Raw genomic sequence first — 15,253 nt, 5'->3', positions numbered from 1 at the left:
GTATTTTGATTATCATGGGGGGGTGTCATGAAGATGAAGTTTTTTGTTATTTTGAGGATGGAGGGCTTGCTCTTGAAGGGGCAAGGAAGGAGTGAGGATTATGTGGAAATGTATTAGAACAGCTTCACACTGGACAATCTGGGAAGAAAGGAATTTGCAAGAATCTTTCAAGAAAAGGAACAAAGTTTCCTAGATGTCAAGGAGTGTATTTTAACAAGGGCGATTCATTGTCTGAGAACTTTGGATTCTTTCCACTTGTTTTCCTTTGATGACTTTTGGAGGAATTGGTCAGCAGTGGCAAATGGCTCCTCCAAGAAGGAAAGGGTTACTGTAGTTTGGACCTCATCATCTGAAGGTTGTGTTTAGATGAATTTTAATGGAAGTTAGTTAGGGCAATCCTGGCCTCTCAGGTATAGGAGGGGTTTTGAGGGACAGGGGTAGTAATATCTTAGCCTTGTACTTGGGTCTAGTGGGAATAGGAGACTCAAATTGGGCTGAGTTATTGGTGGATTTACAAGGTATTCTGATTGTAAATCAACTTGGTGTTGAGAATCTTCTAATTGAAGGAGACCTTAAGGTTGTTGTGGGTTGATTAACAGATCCAACTCAGTCATTTGGTGCTACAAGGATCTCCTAAAGAAGGCTAGCTGGTTAATAAGGAATATGAATGCTAGCTTACATTTGGTGGGCAGGTGAACAAGTGCTATGGCTGATTATCTTGCTAAACAAGGGGCTTTGAGGGAGCATCTGTACTGGACTACCTCATAATGTTTTGTTTCTAGTGCTCTGTTGTTTTTTACACTTTCAAGGGAGGTTGCATGAGTTTGGGCTGCTTGTAACAGTTCTCATACTTTGGTAATAAAATTACTGTTCAATTATCAAAAGAAAAAAAAAGATACAAGGTTTTACACTGAATGTATTTGTATTTGTACTCTTCTCAAATGGAGCCTATAAGGGGAACACGATTTTTTTTTTTCTTTTGATAAATACCTTCAAAGTTTCAAATTTGCATACACTAAATACTTCGCTACAAGAAATTCAAAATACATTGATAATTGAAAAAGGTTGGGACTATAGAGCATGATGAGAGCTCAACTCATAAGTCTTAATTGCAACTATTTGGAAACTATAAAACATGATGAGAAACATGGTCTAACTCTTAACTTTATACTTATATCAACATCAACCTTGATATTTTTTTTGACTATTAACAAGATTAAGGAAAATATATTCATATTAGCAAAAACAATTACAAGAGAGAAATCTCATGAAAGGGAATAACAAAAGAAAGGTATGAAGTACAAGCACCCAAGCAAACAAGCTAAATATTAGCACCTCCCTTTTATAGACATATCAACCTTGATATGTCTCTTCCTATAGTTGCTTCTTGAAACCATGAAGATACACCCCTTTGAAACTGTATTCAGGCCTAAATAATATTAGAAATTGTATAACTAGTCAAAGAACTTGATGTAGAACTATATGGATATAGAGATCATGGAAAATATATTTTAGTAGAAGGAATTAGAGGAAGAAGATGACAGAAAAACTCTTGTATATTGGAATCAGCCTTGTTTTAAGTGACAGAAAAACAATTACTAGAAAAACTCTTGTATATTGGGATCAGCCTTGTTTTTCAAAACAGGGGATGCATAAGTCTGAACTGTTTGTGGTTCAAATGTAATTCTGATTCTCTAATGGGGGCTGCATCTTGCGCCTCTGTTTGGATGCTGTTATTGTAACCAGTAACCTAGAGAAAGAAAGGAAAAAAGCGAATCGGAGTTTATGAATTTCCAAGTAAAACAGGATCTTGTTTTATCTTTTAAAGAGTTGGTAATGGCAAATTCCTAAACCTGTGACAAAACTTGACTCAACCTTTTGACTTGTGGGGTTATAACCTGGTCTTTTAACAATGTTCTCATCATCGTGAGAACATTGTTATTGTAACCAGTAACCTAGAGAAAGAAAGGAAAAAAGTGAATCGGAGTTTATGAATTTCCAAGTAAAACGGGATCTTGTTTTAACTTTTAAAGAGTTGGTAATGGCAAATTCCTAAACCTGTGACAAAGCTTGACTCAACCTTTTGACTTGTGGTTATAACCTGGTTTTTTAACAATGTTCTCATCAACGTGTTAATCACTAAAATGTTCAATGGTTCTTGTGCATACATTGTTTCCATTGACTGGTTTGTAACATTGATGTTAGGTTACGCGATGAAAATGGCCACATTATTGAGCATACTCAGGTGAGATGTGTTGATTTGTGTTTCCTTTTACTTTTTATATGGTTTTATTTTTATTATATTATGAATACTCTTTTTAATGAATTTCCACATTTATTTTTTGTCTATTGAAAGATCATGGAGGTTCTTTTTTCTTTTGTTTGTAAAGTCAAATATTTGGCAATTTATATCCAATAGCCAGTCTTCCACAATATGTGCCTTGTTGCAAATAATGCGATGTAAAAGATCTGTTTGTGATGGAAATAAAAACTGCCAAAGTGTGGAAGAAAGCTCAAGAGAATGCATGGTTTTTGACAAACTACATTGTGTAAAGTTGGCCACGTTTCATGAGACATGTTTCCATGATTTTGCTTGGGTTTGAAAATTTGATTGTATTGCCTCAAATTTCATGTCACTAGAAAAAGCCATTCATTTATAATCTATGCAAGACTGTGAACAAATTTTGTTCAAAATACGGACAGCATATGGCTATCCGTTTGTGATGGGAATCTTTGTCTATGAGTTGTTTGAGTTTAAATCTGTCTATGGGTTATTTGAGTTTATGGCCCCATTCATTTTTTGGGAAGCCATTTACTTGGTTAAGTGTACTTATAGGTAAATATTTCCCAAGAATCACTTACCTGGGTATGTGCATAAACCCATGTTCTTTTGATCAAAAGTGTTCCCAAGGTAAGTTAAACAATGACCATTTTTACCCATAAGATGCCATTATTATAAGGGGCAATTTTGTACTAACATGTTTTGGGCCTTTTGGCAACTTCCTCCAGGTGCAAAAGATGATAGGGAGTGGGCTGCTAATCCACTTCTTTTTCATTTTTGTTTCATGTTAATTTGACAAATGATGAAGGAAGTGCTTGTGAATCCAACAAACGATGTTCATGCTAATCTTAGGGTGTTGGAGAGGAGTTTGGTCGGTTGATTTGTTAATTTTGATCCAAATGTAGATGATTTTAGGGAGTGGGCTGTGGCTGTTTGGCGTCCAAGAAAGCCTTTTCAGGTTAGGAAACTAAATGCTGGATTTTTCCTCTTTATGTTTGATGGTGTGGTGGAGGCAAACTTTATTCTGGTGAGAGAGCAAAGTGAGATGCGGTTTCTAGATCTTAGGACCGAGAGGTGGAATCCCCTGGTTGATGCTATTAGAGATTTAGGCCCGTCAAGTTTTGTTTGGATTATCATCTTCAATATCCCTTTACATGCTTGGAATTTTCCCACTTTCGAAGTTATAGATGCTTGTGGAAGGTTTAGATTTATTGATGCAAACACAAACTCTTGGCAGAATCTAAATGTTGCGCGCATTTTGGTGGAAGCTATAGAGATCCAAATGGTGCCATCTTTGTTATCTCTTCACTTTGTTGGGGAGAGGTATGAATAAAGACTTGTCATTGAGGCTTCCCACCCTTTAAGCTGGGCAAATAACTTTGATGAGTAGAGGAAGTCTAGTAACAAGAGAGCATAGTTCTCTAATGAAGCAAGTGAGAAGCCGAATGGACAAGTTGTGGAAGGAAGAAAAGAGGTTGATGATGAGGGTATTTTCGTTATTTTAGGAGAAAAATGGTGCTGGATTGATGGGTCATGATGAAGGTGGAGTTTGGAGGAATTCAAAGAGTTGTGAAGTGAGTGGGGCCGAATTGAAGTTGGTTGACTTAACTAAAAGGGCGTGCTCGCTTGTTTTAGTGGGTTGCAGTGATGATGTGGAGAAGGGGAAGGCAAGACATGTGGAATGCCTTAATGAGAAGGATGTAATAGAATTTGAAGGGACATTTAGGATTGTTGGGTCCAATGGAGGACCGAGTGGTGCCCAAGTCTTGAATGTTGACATTAATGGTAGGAAGGCAAATCAACTTATGAAGGGTAAAATTGACAAAAGAAGGTTTCTAGGATTCATTTGCCCAAAATTTAAAAGGCTTGGGACTTAAAGTAGAAGTTTTTTGTCCAGGGTAAGAAGGGTAAAGCGGGAAAGATGGGTCTAGGTGATTGCCGAGTACAACAATTGTGGTATGTTTTCTTAGTAGAAAGTATTAGAGAGTTAGTGGAGAGAAGAGAGAAGAGAGAAGAGAGAAAGAAGAATTTGGAGTCAAAAGATAGGCTAGCGGCACCAGCTCTTCTATATATATTAGGGAGGCCCAACTAATAAGATAAATACAAGTACAAAGACAAAAATGCCCCTATGACATAAGTACAATACTGTAAACACTCCTCCTTAAGTTGAGACATAGATATCAATCATGCCCAACTTATCACATAAGTCATTGTGCGGGTCTGTAGCAATATTGATGGCAAACTTGTTGTCACAATACAATGACATAGGACTATCAACAACAAATCCCAATTCATTTAATAAATTTTTTATCAACAACATTTCAATAACACAATGGGACATAGCTTTGTATTTTGCTTCTGTCTGCATTGAACCTTGCTACCACACTTTGTTTCATACTCCATGTGACAAGATTTCCTCCCATGAAAGTGCAATATCCACTAGTATATTTCCTATCATCTATAGGTCCAGCCCAATCAACCTTTGTATACACTTCTGTTGTAAGGCTTACTTAATAGCTGCTGTTACAGTGACAATTACTTGTTTTTTCTTCTTTCTTTTTTCTTATTATTTTGATTCTAGGATATGTCACCAGGGGCATACTTTTAATTTCAGATTCTTTTATGAAGTTAATATAAATAGAAAACTGGTGGCTGCCAACAGACACTTTTTTCTCTCCCAACCATACCTCTCACTTCCTCTCTCTCTCCCAATCCCCACGAATCACCACATGGTATAAGAGCAGGTTCTCTGGGTTGAAAAAGACCTACGATCCCTCCTGCCGAGTTCTTAAAAGTGTTTGGACGTGGCTTTTTCTGCAAAAACCCTAGCAGTTTCTGGCGGCAGCTTTTGTGATCTCTTTTTCCTGGCCGTAATAGCAAGAAAACCCTAGTCGGAGAAGGGTGATGCTGGTGCAGACTCCTCTGTTCGATGCTGTGAAGTTAAGTTCAGATTAGCACCTTTGTACAAGTGCTGAACAGGTGTGTTTTTTGTTTCAGTTTGTCTCAGCGTTCTTTGGCCAATGGTGTGTAGGGCTCATGCCTTGATTATATAGTTATTTGTTTGGATGTTGGATGGTTAGAGTGTGTGAACTACAGTCAGACTGATTGTAATGTCTGTATTGGTGGTGCTGAACCGATTACCGGACTGGTTTATTGCTCTGTTTGGACGTTGTGTTGACTGAATCCCTTGTTCTCAGCAATATTTAGTGTTCTTTTGCTCACATTCTAGGAGTAAACCCTGAGTTGTTCACATTCTGATTGTGGTGGCTGTGTTGTTGGGTGATATTTGGACTGGTTTTCAGTAGTATTCAATGGCAAGTCATGAATTAACTTCATCGGGGGCTACACCAACCCGCAGCACAGCGGGTATGGGAGGTGAAAACATGGTTTTTCCCATGCCAATTACCCCTTTAAACGGTCTGAACTACCTGGAGTGGGCTAAGAGTGCAAAACTCTATGTAACAGCAAGGGGTACAGCTGGTTACATCAATGGAAGGGTGAAAGAACCCAAGGGTGAGACGGCTGAACATGATAGGTGGGACCAAGAAAACAGTATGGTGATGTCTTGTCTCCTCACAGCCATGGAACTTGATGTGAAAAAGAATTTTATGTGGGCAAACACCGCTAGTGAGATCTGGGAACATGCCACAACTACCTATTCTGAGCAAAGGCATTACGCCAAGGTTTACCAGTTGCAAGCTGAATCCTCAACATGTAAACAGGGAAACCCTAGCTTGTCCTCATACTATTCATCCCTTACCTCCATATGGAAGGAGTTGGACCATTATCAGGCCATAGAGTGGAAGCACGATGGTGATGCTAAGGCCTACAGGAAGCTGGTCTCTCAGCAACGGGTGTTTGCTTTTTTGTTGGGATTGAACCCTGCATATGAACCATTGAGGGTGCAAATCCTAGGAAGCAAAGAGTTGCCTATGGTTCACGAGGTATACTCCCTTGTCCAATCTGAAGAAAGCAGGCGGAATGCGATGGTTACAGCTGAAGGGGAGCAACAAGTTGCCTTGGCTGCAATGAATAATAGCTCAACAGGAAAGAAAAGTGACCCTAAGAAGGCGGATGATAAAGATAAGCTATTCTGTACCCACTGTAGGCGTTCTCGACATACACGTGACACTTGTTGGGACATCCACGGGAAACCCAAGTGGGCAGCAAGAATGAAGAATAGGGTAAAGGTCATTTGAAGAAAATGAGCACAACACATGTGGCAACCCAAGACACTCAAGTTGCCGGTAGTACCCGGGACCACCCTAATAAGTCTGACCCCAAGGAGGATATAATGAATTCATTTAGAGAGCACCTGGAATCTTATGGTAGGGCCTTGCGGCAAATGGACAACTCAGTCACTGGTACTCCCTCTACTTCATTTGCATCTACTTCAGGTAATATGGCTTCTGCATTCCATGTTACTCCCACAGATTCCCCTTGGATCATTGACTCAGGGGCCTCCAACCACATGACCGGTAAGCCTAACTTATTCCAGTCTTATAGCCTTTTGTCAGGAAGGGATAGAGTGAGACTTGCAGATGGTTCTTTTTCTTCCATTGCAGGCCAATGATCTATATCCCTTCCCCATGGCCTTAACTTGAATTGTGTATTGCATGTCCCTCAGCTTCCCATAAACCCGCTTTCAATTAGTAGCATTACAAGCTCCTTGAATTGTAGTGTGACTTTTTTTGCTGACTCATGTGTTTTTCAGGATCTAACTTCTGGGAGGACGATTGGTAGAGGAAGCCTAGTGGATGGTCTCTACATTCTCGACAACAAAGCTGGTCTCTCGGTGTCACCCTCAGAGTTGGATAGTCAGTCAAATAAGAGTCAAATTTTCTTATGGCATAGTTGTTTAGGTCATGTTTCTTTCGACATTGTTAAAATAATTTAATTGTTAATGTTAGGGCCTGTTTGGATAATTAAAGTATTTCTTATTTTGTTTTTTCTTTCTGTTATGTCTGCTATTTTACTCGGGGGCACAAGGGTCTTTTCCCTTGTTATTTCTGCCGCCCTATATATATATTAAAATAAAGGCTGGTGCCGCCAGCACTGTTACATTGCCAAACCTTTCTTCCTTCTCTCTTCTCTTCTCTTCTCCTCTTCTCCTCTCCTCTTCTCCTCTTCCCTTCTCTTCTCTTCCTCTTATTTCTGGCCAGCCATACTGTCAAGATGGTATCAGAGCGAGAATATTGATTAAAGTGAGCAGATCGAACAACCCTCCTGAGAGAACAGATCGAATAGGCTTGCTGAACCTGGACGGAACAGAAATCTGATTCTGGACAGAAAAAACAACTCTACTGGTATGGTTCTCCCTGTTTTTTCCTTCTTTACCCTCCTTGGTCATGTGTTGAGTGAAAACCCTATGAGTATGGGATGGCTGAATGCTGTCGAAAATCTATATACACCTGTTTTCTTGGATCGTGTGATCCTGTTCATGTGTTAAGACAACTGTAGGTCAAGGATGACCTGTCTTCTCAAGGATTTGATTTGATTAGAAGTAATAAGGATCTCTCCTGCTGATTAGCGGCTGCTAGACATTCTGGAATTCTGGTAGGTTAGGACTGTTAACACTATACAAGTCTGAAATATGCTGAATTTGGTACTGTTTATGCTCAACCTGGTTGTTAAACCCAAGTGTGTGGGTGTGGACTGAGTGGGGCATTGTTTTGTGGAGTAAGGAGGGGTACTAAGTCTGGTGTTTGGGACTGATTATCTGTTTGACCATGTTGACTGAGAATTTTGCTACTTCAGAGATTTCAGGGAGCCACAATGGAGTGAGTGGGGGAATGGATATGAGCTTTCCCATGGCTGTTATTCCCTTTGATGGTCTGAACTATCTTGAGTTGTCTAGGGGAATAAAACTCTACATCACTACTAGGGGGAAAATAGGATACATCAATGGGAGAGTGAAGGAACCGAAGTATGGAAGTGCTGAGTATGATAGGTGGAACCAAGAGAACAATATGGTGATGTCTTGGATCTTGGTTTCAATGCTGCCATAGGTGAGGAAGACTTTTATGTGGGCTGAAACTGCTTTTGAGATATGGGAGCAAGCGAAGTCCACATATTCAGAGCAGAGACACTATGCCAAGATATATCAACTACAAGCTGAATCCTCTACCTGCAAGCAAGGGGAGAGGAGTCTCTCAATATACTGTTATGATTTGACATCAATATGGAAAGAACTTGATCACTATCAGAATGTGAACTAGAAGTGTGATGAAGATGCAAAGGCCTATAAGTCACTTGTATCTTAGCAATGGGTGTTTGCCTTCCTCCTAGGGTTGAATCCTTTGTATGAGTCCATCAGGGTGTAGATCTTGGGTAGTAAAGACTTTCCATCATTTCAGGAGGTGTATGCCTTGGTGCAGCCAGAAGAAAGCAGAAGAAGTGTGATGAATGGTGTAGAAGGGGAGTCAGTTGCCCTAGCTGTCCGAGGAAATTCATATACAAATGTCGGAGATGGTTTTAAAAAGGGCGACACTCAGAAAAAACCAGATGATAAGAGCAAACTTTGGTGCACTCACTGCCAGAAGACACGACACACTAAAGATACATGTTGGGATCTCCATGGCAAACCTAAATGGGCACAGGATTTGGGTAAGAAGTCAACATCTGATCAGGGCAAGAAACCAGGCCAGCAGAATGAAAAAAGCTATAACTCAGCTAATATGACATCGATAGAGACTAGTCCGGTGGTAACTTAGGAGCGACATCCCAGTTCTGACCCTAAGGAAGATATTATCAACTCCTTCCGTGAACATTTGGAATTGTATGGTAAGACTCTTTGCCAGATGGATTCTGGTCCTACTACCTCTACCTCGTTTGTGTCTACATCAGGTAATGCCACAACCTTCCATGTGTCATCTCATACTACTGATTCTCCCTAGATTATTGACTCCGAAGCCTCAAACCACATGACTGGTAAGTCAAATATGTTTCAGACATATAATATTCTCTCTGGGAGAGATAAGGTAAGACTGACTGATGGTTCTTTTTCTACCATAGCTGGCCGAGGTACCATTACCTCTCCCACTTGGCCTTACTCTTCCTAATGTATTGCATGTTCCGAAATTACCTATTAATTTGCTGTCTATTAGTAGTCTGACTCACTCCTTGAACTGCTCAGTCACTTTTTTCCGTCTTCATGTGTGTTTCAGGATTTGACCTCGGGGAAGACGATTGGTAGAGAAAGCATGGTGGATGGTCTCTACGTGTTGGAGAATAATGCTGGTCTAGTGGCGACAGAGTCCATGAGTTCGTCAAGTGAGAGTCAAGCCTATTTATGGCCTAGTCGTTTAGGTCATCTTTCTTTTGAGTCATTAAAAGTTATGTTTCCAAAGTTGTTTGAGTCCTTGCCAATGAGTCAACTACAATGTCAAACTTGTCGGTTGAGTAAGCATTGTAGAAGTTCTTTACCTTTACGGAATAAAAGATCTGAATTTCCATTTCATATTGTTTATTCTGATGTTTGGGGCCCTGTTACTCTACCTACTGAGGCTGGCTATAAGTACTTCATTACCTTGATTGATGATTATTCTAGATACACTTGGGTTTATCCTATGCGATCTCAAGATGAAGTGCCACAAATTGTGAAAGATTTTCAACGCATGGTGTTCACTCAGTTCCAAACGGAAATCCATATCTTCCACGGACAATGTGAAGGAATATTTCCATAGTGATCTCACGAAGTTTTTTGCTTCGAGTGGGTCACTTCTGCGAAGCTCTTGTGCCAAGACACCCCAACAAAATGGTGTGGCTGAACGGAAGAACCGCCACCTTCTCGAAGTCGCCCTTGGCTTATTGTTTCATATAGATGTGCCAAAACGGTTTTGGATGGATGCAGTATTGTGTGCGACATATATCATCAATCGCGTGCCCTCTCGGCTACTAGAGTATAAGGCCCCACATCAGCTCTTGTTCCCTACTGCCCCGCTGTCCACCATTCCGATGCGTGTTTTTGGGTGTTGTTGTTTTGTCCATAACCTGTCCCCTACTCGTGGTAAGCTTGATCCTCGGGCTATTCCTTATGTTTTTCTTGGTTACCCTTTATCTCAAAAGGGGTATCACTGCTATGATCCCATTGCTCGCAAGTACTATGTTTCCATTGATGTCTCATTCTTTGAGAATCAACCTTTTTTCTCGGTTTCTCCTCAAGGGGAGAGTAGTAGGGTTGAGGAGGAGAAACAAGCGACGACTCAAATTCAACTACCTCCTTTAACCCGATCCTCCTCCATTCCGGGTCTTTCATCGTTGCCATAAGAGCCAATAGAGTTCAAGAGCCGTGGAGCCTGACACTATGCAACCAACATCATCGGATTCACTTGAGGCAGATCCATCTCATCATCCAGGTACACTTGTTCCCATTGATATGTCTGTTCCTCTAAATGCTGATTCACCTATTACCAATGATCTTAATATTCCTATTGCTAAGACGAAGGGTGTTAGGTCGTGTACCACTAATCATCCTATCTCTAATTTTGTGTCCTATGAGCATGTTTTGCCTTCATATCATGCCTTTCTCTCCTCTGTGGACAGTGCCCCCATTCCTAAGACTGTGGCAGAAGCTTTGTCTAAACCTGAATGGACAGATGCAATGCAGGAAGAAATTGTTGCTTTACACAAAAATGACACTTGGGAGTTGGTAGACCTTCTTGAAGGGAAGGAACTAGTGGGGTGCAAGTGGGTGTTCACAGTGAAACACAAGGTTGGTGGAACTGTTGAAAGGTACAAGGCTAGACTGGTAGCAAGAGGCTTTACACAGGTATATGGAGTGAACTATGCAGAGACTTTTGCTCCAGTATCCAAGATGAACTCTATCAGGATTCTTCTTTCCTTGGCAGCAAATCTTGACTGGGACCTTCACCAATTGGACATCAAGAATGCTTTCTTGAATGGTGACTTGGAAGAGGAAGTGTACATGACCCAACCCTCAGGGTTCTGTGCCAAAGGCAGTGAACAAAAGGTGTGTAGGTTAAAGAAATCTCTATATAGGTTGAAACAATCACTTCGGGCTTGGTCAGTAAGTTTCAGTTAGCAGTTCAACAGATGGGGTTCAAACAATGCCAAACAGATCATACTCTATTTGTGAAAAGAGGTGAAGGTAAAATTGCAACTTTTATTGTGTATGTGGATGACATAGTGATCACAGGAGATTGGGAGGCCGAAATCCGGAGACTAAAGAATTTCTTAGCCACTAAATTTGAGGTGAAGGATCTAGGTCCCTTACGTTACTTCCTTGGAATTGAAGTTGCCCGCTCTCACAAGGGCATCTTTATTTCCCAACAGAAATATGTACTGGATCTACTGGAAGACACAGGTAAGTTGGGGGTAAAACCATTTGATTCACCTATTGAACCTAATCACCGTCTGAGAGACAGTCAGGGAGAGTTTTTGAAAGATGTGAAGATGTTACAGAGACTCGTGGGGAGACTTTTGTATTTGTCTATGACCAGGCCTGATATTGCCTATGTAGTGGGTGTCCTTAGTCAGTTCATGTACAGCCCTAGGACAAATCACTTTGAGGCTGTAGAGAGGATCTTGAGATATCTCAAGAAGTTTCCCAGAGCTGGTTTGTTGTTCCAGAAACACAGTCACTTAAAAGTGGAAGTATATACTGATGTAGATTGGGCAGGAGCAATCAATGATCGAAAGTCTACCAGTGGGTATTGTGCCTTTGTAGGAGGAAACCTTGTTACATGGAGAAGGAAAAAACAAAGTGTGGTGGCTAGGTCTAGTGCAGAAGCAGAGTATAGAGCGATGGCTCATGGGGTTGCAGAAATCATGTGGATAAGAAACCTGTTAGGTGAACTGGGTTTCACAGTGAGCAATCCTATATCACTCTACTGTGACAATAAGGCTGCCATCAATATTGCTGCTAATCTAGTTCTGCATGATAGGATGAAACACATTGAAGTGGACAAACATTTTATTAGAGAGAAACTTGAAAGTGGAGAAGTGTGTACACCATATGTCAGCTCAGAAGAATAGCTCGCAGATATCTTCACCAAAGGTCTTCATCATGTGCGGCACAAAGATTTATGTGACAAGTTGGGCATGATTTTCATCTATGCTCCAACTTGAGGGGGAGTGTTAAAATAATTTAATTGTTAATGTTAGGGCCTGTTTGGATAATTAAAGTGTTTTTTATTTCGTTTTTTCTTTCTGTTATGTCTGTTATTGTACTTGGGGGCACAAGGGTCTTTTCCCTTGTTATTTTTGCCGCCTTATATATATATATATATATATATATATATATATATATATATATATATTAAAATAAAGGCTGGCGCCGCCAGCACTGTTACATTGCCAAACCTTTCTCCCTTCTCTCTTCTCTTCTCCTCTTCCCTTCTCTTCTCTTCCTCTTATTTCTGGCTAGCCATACTATCAAGAGACATAATAAAATGTTTGTTTCTAGTTTTATTTAAGTCATGTTCAGTGTCAGAGTTTATGTGTCAAACGTGTCAGTTGAGCAACAATGTAGAACAACTTTTCACTCAAGCAATAAAAGATCAAATGTTCCTTTTCATGTTGTGTATTTTGATGTATGGGGGCCTATCAATATACTCTTTGAGGGAGGATATAAGTACTTTATTACATTGATCGATGATTAATCTCGCTATACATGGGTAATTCCTATGCGTAGCAGAGACGAGGTTCCGAAGATAGTGAAAGACTTCTAGAGGATGGTGTTTACGTAGTTCCATGTTGAAATATGGATCTCCCAATCTGATAATACGAAGGAATACTTCCATGGGGAGCTCAATGAGTTCTTCGCCTCCCACGGATCTATTCATAGGAGCTCATGTGCCAGAACACCACAACAAAATGGTGTTGCAGAAAGGAAAAACAAACACCTTCAGGTAGCTTGTGGGATGATGTTACACATGAATGTCCCAAAAAGGTTTTGAGTGGATGCTATACTTGCAGCTGCGTATGTCATCAACCGCATGCCCTCCAGAGTACTGAACCACATGGCCCCTCATCAGTTGTTGTACCCTCAGTCTCCTTTATTTTCCATCCCCATGAGTCTTTGGTTGTCGGGCCTTTGTCCATGATTTGTCTCCATCTCGAGGTAAGTTGGACCCTCGGTCCATTCCTTGTGTCTTTCTGGGGCACCCCTCCTCTCAAAAAGGGTATTGGTGCTTTGACCCAATTAGTCATAAATTCTTTGTGTCTATGGACGTGTCCTTCTTTGAGTCCAAGGCATTCTTCCCTCCTCCTCAGGGGGAGAGTCGTAGTGTGGAAGAGGAGAAGCATGTTCAGGTATCTCTTCCTTCTATTCCGGACCTTACTCCCTTCCATGTCTTCCAACGTACACGTCGGAGAGATCAAGGGGGTGATAGAAATGTGGAGCATCCAAACACTGAGCAACCAACATCATCAGACTCCCAGGAGGTAAGTCCATCCCCTAACCTTACTCCTATTGTGGATGACCTTGACATCCCTATTGCCCAACGAAAGGGAGTCAGGTCTTGCACTACCAAACACCCCATTACCCACTTTGTCTCCTAGTTCCCAAAAATGTTGTAGAAGCCTTAAAATGCCCTGAATGGGTAGATGCCATGATGGAGGAGATTAATGCCCTCCACAAAAATCAGACTTGGGAATTGGTGGATCCTCCAAAGGGGAAAGACCCCGTGGGGTGCAGATGGGTGTTCACAGTGAAGCACAAGGCAGATGGAACAATTGAAAGGTACAAAGTGAGACTAGTAGCCAAAGGGTACACACAAGTACATGGGGTTGACTATGATGAGAATTTTGCCCCGGTGGCTAAGATGAACTTGACTAGGGTTCTCCTGTCCTTAGCTGCTAATTTTGACTGGGAATTGCACCAACTGGACATAAAGAATGCTTTCTTGAATGGTGACTTAGAAGAAGAGGTATACATGGTTCAACCTCCTGGATTCTGTGCCAAGGGGAGTGAAAATAAGGTATGCAAGCTACGGAAGTCTCTCTATGGCTTAAAACAGTCTCTCAGAGCCTGGTTCAATAAGTTTCACATGGTAGTTCAAGAGATGGGATTCAAACAATGTCATTCTGATTATACATTCTTTGTGAAGAGATGTCAGGAGCAGGTTGCTGTATTGATAGTGTATGTAGACGATATCATCATTACAGGAAGTTGGAGCTCAGAGATACAGAACTTGAAACAATTCCTTGCATTGAAATTTGAAATGAAAGATCTAGGACTCCTGAAGTATTTCCTTGGGATTGAAGTTGCCCGCTCAGAAAAGGGTATCTTTGTCTCTCAAAGGAAATACACCCTTGATCTATTACGGGATACAAGTAAATTAGGTGTAAGGCCGGTAGATACTCCTATGGATGTGGACCACAAGCTAGGTGACTGTGTTGGTGAACCTTTGAAAGATGTGAAGCAGTTCCAAAAGTTAGTGGGAAAGCTGATTTATCTGTCCATGACCCGTCCAGACATTGCCTATTCCGTTGGGTCCTGTTCCAGTTTATGCACTCTCCTAAGAAGCCACACATGGAGGCAACAGAGAGAGTCCTTTCTCACATCCACAACTCACTGCATTTCCCAATTTCTATCCTATGATTGCCTGTCTCCCTCTTACAAGTCCTTTCTCACTTCCATTGCTGATATTCCTATCCCCAGAACATTGCAAGAAGCCTTATCAGTTCTAGGGTGGAAAAATGCGATGAAAATTGAAATGGATGCCCTTTTGAAAAATAATAGTTGGGAGCTAGTTAACCTACCCAAAGGAAAGAAACCAGTTGGATGTAGATGGGTATTTACTGTGAAACATAATGCTGATGGCTCAATTGAAAGGTATAAAGCCCGGTTGGTTGCAAAAGGGTTTACTCAGATTTATGGTATAGACTACTTGGAGACTTTTGCCCCAGTAGCCAAGATGACCACTATTCGCGTTCTATTAGCCTTTGCAGCAAGTTACCCTTGGCCCTTGTTCCAGATGGACGTTAAAAATGCCTTTCTGAATGGAG

The 15,253-nt window shown here is 41.0% G+C and overlaps 1 protein-coding gene across 2 annotated transcripts in view; it reads left to right on the top strand.

Moving 5' to 3' along the window:
• Nucleotides 1-15,253, top strand: part of HAP2 (hapless 2) — a 126,199-nt gene that overhangs the window by 2,974 nt on the left and 107,972 nt on the right. For both annotated transcript variants that reach the window (XM_088949774.1, XM_088949775.1), the window contains exon 4: nt 2,206-2,245. In XM_088949774.1, coding sequence (XP_088805900.1) covers nt 2,206-2,245 — 40 coding nt within the window. The remainder of the gene's footprint in view (nt 1-2,205; nt 2,246-15,253) is intronic.

Source organism: Nelumbo lutea, chromosome 6 (genome assembly GCF_056320005.1).
Source record: "Nelumbo lutea isolate HS-2025 chromosome 6, American lotus-T2T, whole genome shotgun sequence".
Taxonomy (NCBI): Eukaryota; Viridiplantae; Streptophyta; class Magnoliopsida; order Proteales; family Nelumbonaceae; genus Nelumbo; species Nelumbo lutea.
Note: the sequence above shows the minus strand (reverse complement) of the source record. Positions and strands in the feature narration are given on the sequence as shown.